The sequence below is a fragment of the Cyprinus carpio genome, chromosome A18 (genome assembly GCF_018340385.1).
Source record: "Cyprinus carpio isolate SPL01 chromosome A18, ASM1834038v1, whole genome shotgun sequence".
Classification (NCBI taxonomy): domain Eukaryota; kingdom Metazoa; phylum Chordata; class Actinopteri; order Cypriniformes; family Cyprinidae; genus Cyprinus; species Cyprinus carpio.
This window is the reverse complement of record NC_056589.1, coordinates 7,630,013-7,637,573: the sequence shown is the minus strand read 5'-3', so window position 1 is coordinate 7,637,573 and position 7,561 is coordinate 7,630,013. Positions and strand designations below refer to the sequence as shown.

Sequence of the window (7,561 nt, the reverse complement as noted above, 5' to 3'; positions counted from 1 at the left end):
TTTCCTGCAGTTAAAGATGTTGCATTCTGCTCAGTTGATATCTCTCTAAATGTTTAGTTTACAAGCAATGCAAAGACACTGATTCTTTTATGTAGTAAAAATAGACATGTACAGACATTTTAGGGTTAGTATGATATAAAAGATATATGAGCACATATGAGCTGAATATTTGTACAATATAAGCAGATTTCCTTTCACAGTGCATTATACTTTTTTATTGATATTTTTCAAGATAATAAGGATAATATTTTTGAAAAAGAACAATTATGTTGTAACATCAGAATTACAGTAGGAATATTGCATAATTGTGTTATAGAATGTCCTTTGTTCTTTCTAAGTATAAATTATGTATCTTGTGTATCAGCTTGTGTATTTATGTTCATAGCACACTGAAAAGTTTATACAGAGTTACTTCTTTACTCCCAAACAAGATGTATATACTTATTGCAATGGAAGAAACTTCACAGAAGAAAACATGAATTACTCTACTTTAACAGCAAAATATAACTAAAAACACTACATGTAGTTTTAATATCTACTGATTCTGAAAAACAAATATTTGCCATCACAAGTCCCCATGCTTTAACCAAAAAAAGGCCCAATTATTAAACACAAAGTGTATAATCAGTGTTATAAGTTATTTAGTATTTTATTATTTTAACTTGTTCTTACTAAATGACCTAAAATTGACTTTAATTTAATCTTTATGTAATGTCAACAGTTAGTACATTTCACAATTCAATCAACCTTGCACTGTAAGTTTGATTTTTTTCTAAGTTTATAGAAAACAAGGAAATATGTTCTGTACCTGGTGAAATATTTGTAAAATCCAAGCGTTTTATTGTTAGATATTCTTCAGTACATTTGTGAAAACATTAACACACTGCAGATTAAAGAAAAAATTAAATAAACAAAATAAATAAAATAAAACCAACATCAGTTTGTATTCTAAAATTTAATGTTACATTAACAATATGTGTATTGTATTTTGCTATGGATTCTGAGATTTAATTTCTAGTCTTGAAAGATAATTTACAGTAATGTTTACATGAAAAAAAATGTGCACAGTGACTAAAGTGATAGTCAACAGTCAGTTGGTCAGTGTAATAAAAAATCAACAATAGTGACAAGAAACAGATAATAGTAAACGGAAACTTAAAAGGACAAGCTAAAATAAACCACAAAAAGCAACAGTTGTAAAATAGCAAAAGCATAGATAACATCACAAAGTTGCAACAGTATAATTTAATCATACTTTAATGCTTGCAGGTGCTATACTGCACATCCCACTTTATTATACTCTTCATCTGTAAAAATTCAAAACATTCGTGTAATGCAGACGCTAGTCATTATAATTGCACAGCACAAAATGACTAAATTTATGTGTATATATTATTGTGTTTTACAATATTGTAAGATTGCTTCAATAATTACACAAAATTCACTCATTCATTCACTTATTCATTCATTCAATGCAGACCTACCACTTTCAGAAGAAATTTCATCACACTCTGAGGCAGTCCTGAGTCATTATGGACATTGATTTACAGCATTTGTGTGGAAAAAGTAAATAAGAAAAAGAGAGAGAGAGAAACTAATCAATCATTCATATGTAAGCTGAAATTGCAACAGACAAGAGAAAAGACATGTGAAATCTGTCAGAAGTATGAAAAATAAGAGATGAAAACAACACAAAGATAAAACAGCACAAAGCATATTCATACATAAATTACTGACTTACCAGACAACAGGTTGTATGTCACCAGTACCAGATGTGTAAGGTGTGTCAATTTCTGGAAGACAGATTTGTTAATGTAACATACAAAGTTACAGAAGAGAGAGTAGAGAAATTGGAGTTTTAGAGCTTTTAGTCCATTTCTTTAGCTTTTAGGTTAGCTGTATTGTAGAATTGTGGTATACTGCTAAATGCTTACAAATTAACATTTAGCAGATAAAAATATTTAAAATGTCTATATTTGTAGCAGCTATGTATATAGTCTTTCTGAGGATTCTAATCTTAAACTTTTTTACACAGAAAGTGGGTCATCCAGGTTTGGAATGACATAAGAGTAAGCAAATGGTGACAGAATTGTCATTTTTGGGTGAACTATACCTTTAGAATATGTACCACCATTACTTACATTTATGTACAGAAATATCTAAAACTTTTAAGAATGACTGGACCAGCACAATATCTTATTTGTATAAATTCATTCAATCTGCCTATATATGCCCTACAGATGAAGCTTCATGCTTACATTTTTTCTAAAGACTGTACCAGTTCATATGATATTGCCACATTGTAAAGTAGTCAGATTTTCTCATGAGATCAGGCTGACTTTGCAATTTAGGAAAGTTAATAAACAACATGAGTTAATGGAAATCCATGAGCTCAGCTGTTATGTATAGTGACGACCTACCCAAATCTTTTGTTTTCCAAAGGAAATAATTCAACAGGAAACAAGAACCATACAATAAATACCTTCATAGAACACTTCTGTTCTTGTGAGGTCTGTCTCGTTTTTCGAGGATCTGTTGATTAGGAATGCATTGAAATTGTTCTTAATCTAATATCTGATATATTTTAATTTCTCATTTATTTTAATTTCTACTAAACTTCTCAAACTGACCTTTCGTTGTGGATTCCAAGGCATCCTACCAGAAAGAAAATGAGTTTTAGGATTTTAGGAACAGTTCAACAGTTCAGTGTTTGCAGATCTAGAAAAAGTGGTACCTCGTTTTCGGATCAGTGCCCAGATTCCCAGAAACAGACTGAGGAGCAACACTATGATAGCCCACATTATGACAATTATGATTTTGTCAATGCTGCTATTAGATGTCGCTGTCAGAGAAAAAAACAGAAACACAAAAAGGTCTTATTTTGACAGTTTACTTAATTCTTATATTTTAGTACTGTAGTTACCTACTCTTATGAAAAAAGTGCATTAATTATATTGAATGTGTATACTTGTATATTGTATTTTGAGGTAATATAATAAGAATGAAATAAAAGGCTACCCGAGTTAAAGATAATGACTTTCATGACTGTTTTACAATTAAGAACCCTTAAAAAGTGTGCATTAAGTGTAATTGTTGTGATTGTTTTTTTTTTAAGATTGTTTTAAATCATTGTTTTAATAATCTTTAGTCATGCTTTAATGCACTTACTTTGATGTGTTTAATATTATACTAATGCACATGTAAATAAAAATTTTAAACAAAATTTTATTATAATTTTAAATGTGTTGTTAAATATTACATTTAAAGTTAATATATTTTAAATGTACTAAATTGCATCTTTTTCATTACAAATGTGTAATTACAAATATATGTAAATAAATGACATGCAAGCTTCAATAAAAATCACATTAAAGTGTACTGAAGGCAACACACTTTAACCATATTGCAGACAACAGAATTATGAAATTGCACATCACTTAAGTCTTAATTAAGTAGGTTAAAAACAACTCTAAGTTTCAGCTAATATAATAGCTGCATTTAATATAAACTATAAACATATTTTCATTTAATTGCAATTAACATTCAGTTAAGTGCCTGAAAATATTACATTCAGTTTGCACTCAAGTATATTCTTTTAAAGTACATTATTTCTGTAATAATTACTCTTTTTAAAAGTAAATGTACAACTTCCACTGAACTGATTCAATTATAATTATAAATTGTAAATTGTTTTGTTTTTCCCCTCCCATTCTTACCAGTAATCTTAAGATTGACTTTAATATTTTGATGAAGTGTCATTCCATGGTAAGGGAGTATGTTTAACAATACAACACAACTGTATGTCCCAGCATCTTCAGTCCGGACCTCTCTGAGGGTGAATGTTGTCATCATCTTCTCTGTGTCCCAAATATTAACTTCAACAGGCTTTCCATTTTTGATGAGATAAACCAAAATCATGTTCTCGGACTGGTTTTTGTGTAAAGGATTGGATGCTGAACATTTAAACTCAGCATCACTTCCCACCGGCACCTCAGGCTTACGCAAATGTATCTGTGTATAAATTAAAGATTCTGTGGCGAGAAAGAGAACACTTATGATTAAATGTTGTAGTGTGCCCCTTAATATATTCCAGGACAAATCAATCCAAAAAAAATAAAAAATTATGCAATATCATACATTTCTCTCTCATTAAAGGCAATTTTGAGTCTATTGTGGTTGCACAAGTAAGTAATTCAACATTTTATCTGTGCCCAGGAATCAAACATACTCACAAATGTAAGCAAAAGTATCTTACCGATCACCTTTATGAAGATGTTATTAAGACCATATCCTGTCACTTTGGTTATTTCCAACTGTTCTTCTGAAAACCCACAGCTGTAGTTGCCTGAACGGTTTATATCTATTCTCTCCATTTTAAAGGTGGTGTCTTGTGGATTGAGCTGTTTTTTCCAATCAATAGCTTTGCCATTTTTAAACAGATATAAATAAACTGCCTTTACTGTAAGGCCAAATGTGCTGCAAGTAACCTCCAGTCTTCCACCTTCTGGTACTTCTCTATTTTCACAGAAAATCTTAGCTTGATGAATCGTTTGACCTGAGAAGGAAAGAAGTTCAGGACATTTTCATCCTGATAGGTACAATAGTACATTTACTGAGTTGTTCATTAAGTGTATTAATGGAACATACCTTGACATTTAAGGAATAGATTCACTGAGATATCTAAAAACAATAATCCATTTTTTTTAAACCAACACTACCAGCATTTGTGTAGATTTCATTTATTGATCATTAATGATAGATTTTGTAATTTCAGTACTTACATGCAAAAAGAAGCACACCGACCATGGCTGCTAAGATTTCTATCACTTTCTCTGCACAAAATAATTGAGTTTCTCGTAGCTTGTGACCAATATGCTGTTACGGGTTCTCTGCACTAGTGTGAACAGAATAAGGCAGTGCTTTCACTAAAGTACAATAATAGTCATGCTGTGAAGGCGTTCTGAATGCGGAAACACTGTCAAACAGTGCTAACAGATTTTTTACATACACGGTATTTTACATATATTCGAGTAGAACTACAAATATTTGCACAACAATATTCACCACTCACATTGGATTTTTCTGATGAATAATCATTATTCCTCAACATACATTTCAAAACACTTAAATAGCAAATAGTTAATGTCCTTTTGACTGCTATATGAATCCACTACTGATCCACACACAATTATTCACATTCTATGTTTGTTTTTTGAAAGTGATAATTTCTTACATAGTAACAATAACAGTCATGTGATCTGTAGATAGAGAGTTGTTGCAGAGTGAAACGAAGACAAGAAAATTAAAACAAGGTATACAGTATGTCAGCGTGTGGTATTTTTCACATCCAACACACAAACCACAGTGACTCTTTAACCACATAAATTAATAGTGTGCTAGTAGTTCAGATGCTGTCAAAACAATGTAGTTTTCCAGTAACATGCAAAACTTTCCATGATTAGAAGGATGTTGCAAAATTAAACATTTTAATGTCACTTTTGTATTGCAAATGCAACTTCGCTGAGTGAGCTGAAGCAATAGATAAGTTAGTTGTATTATTATATTTGTTTATTTTTTTTTTATTAATGTTTTTGTCTATTTATTTGTTTCTTAATGGTATTTGCTTAGATCCTAACTTGTGAAGGTATATGGTTTAGCGACACTTAGAGGTCAAAAGCAGCAAATGCACGTTGCTGCATTAATGGTGACAACAACTGCAATTAGGGCTGTCACGATATTAGATTTTTCATATCACGGTTATTGTGGCCATAAGAATTCACGGTATCGATATATCTTGATGTCTATAGAAACCTGGGGGGGGGTCATAGTATCAGTCACATTATTTTTTACTTTGTTTATTGAGTTTTTCTTTTTTACCCAACAGACATAAGGATACTGATAAATGCAGGGCACAAGACTCTGGCTTTCTCCGTCTTCTTTGAAGCTCCTATGAAATAACAAGAGAGAAAATACTGTCAAGTTCAACAGAATAATGAATAAATATTAATGGTAACACTTTACAATAAGATGTAATTTGTTAACATTAATGTATTAACTAACATGAACAATGAACAATACATTTATTATACAAGTTATTAATCTTTGTTAATGTTAATAAAAATAGAGTTGTTCATGTTCATGTTAGTTCACAGTGCATTCATGTTTACAAACACAACTTGTGATTTTAATAATGCATAAGAAAATGCTGAAATTAACATGAACTAAGATTAATAAATGCTGTGGAAATACTGTTTATTATTATTTATGTTATTTATATATGTTAACTAATGAACCTTACTGAAGAATGACCGCAGATGAGGCATTAAGTTCATGGCACTGCGACCAACTTAACATTTTACAGAGTTTAATGTAGCAATGTCGTCGCTCAGTTTTTCAAGATCAGTTTTAATCGTGTAACTTTTAATAGATTTGAACAAAGAAATAAAGTGGTACTATGCACAGGCCGTATTGATTGCAAATACAAAAATAAGACGAGTAAAGAAAATCCAGTATTTATTAAAAATAATCACCCTTTACTTAAATATATGAACACAGAAAACCGCTGTTAACAGGTTAATATAACGTTTCCCATTCTATGACTAGTAAAATAATGGCAACTCCAGTACTGGCGCTGGAGTATTTACATGTGGTGTTATCGTAAAAAAACTGTTCATTTTAAATATTGCGGTGTATCGTCAATACCGGTATATTGTGACACCCCTAACTGCAATGGATTTTTTTTATTTTTTATTATGAGTATTTTAATAGCTTGACAAACTAATTTGTTGAATTGTAGGATTATACCTTTGAGATATTAGGGGAAGTAATGCTGTGGAAGATTATTTGTCTGGATATGCAAGAGAGGGGAAAGAGAAGAGTTTTAAAAAGTTCCTCATGCTCGCTAAACACTCACCCGCAACACTTTCTTCAGGTCAGATGATGCTCAGGCCTACAGCAAATCCAGGGCTAACCTGAGGAGGGGCATCAAAAAGGTCAAGTGCTGCTACAAGCTGAAGGTAGAGGAACACTTTTCCAACTCTGACCCCCAACGCATGTGGCAGGGCATCCAGGTCTTCAGTGACTACAAGTCAAGCAACTGTACTCCAACGGTCACAGACGTCTTCTTCCTTAACGAGCTAAATGACTTTTATGCTCGCTTCAACATTGACAGCAAAGAGATGGCCACCAAGATCACACACTCAGCAGACCACCAAACTCTCAAACTCACCTCCACAGATGTCCACACTGCATTGAGCCGGATCAACACACGTAAGGCTGCTTGCCCGGATGGCATTCCTGGTCGTGTGCTTAGGGCATGTGCAGAGCAGCTTGCAGGGGTCTTCACAGATATTTTCAACCTGTCCCTCACCCAAGCAACTGTGCCGACATGCTTTAAGTCCACATCCACTGTGCCAGTGCCGAAACACTCCTCCTCAATGTGCCTGAATGACTACCGCCCCGTAGCACTCACACCTATTTTCATGAAGTGCTTCGAGAGATTGGTCCTAGCACACCTCAAAGACTACCTCCTACCCACACTGGACCCACACCAATTTGCTTA

General features: G+C 32.5%; 1 protein-coding gene across 1 annotated transcript; it reads right to left on the bottom strand.

The window, feature by feature from the left end:
• Nucleotides 1-854: 854 nt before the first annotated feature.
• LOC122148555 lies at nucleotides 855-5,447 on the bottom strand. Its single transcript, XM_042774937.1, has 9 exons — nucleotides 4,648-5,447; nucleotides 4,256-4,555; nucleotides 3,717-4,031; nucleotides 2,735-2,842; nucleotides 2,631-2,655; nucleotides 2,483-2,532; nucleotides 1,742-1,793; nucleotides 1,485-1,522; nucleotides 855-1,307 (listed from the first exon to the last, which is right to left on the bottom strand). Exons 2-9 carry the CDS (start codon nucleotides 4,371-4,373, stop codon nucleotides 1,273-1,275), a joined length of 741 nt encoding a protein of 246 aa, XP_042630871.1. The 5' UTR covers nucleotides 4,374-4,555; nucleotides 4,648-5,447; the 3' UTR covers nucleotides 855-1,272.
• Nucleotides 5,448-7,561: the final 2,114 nt, after the last annotated feature.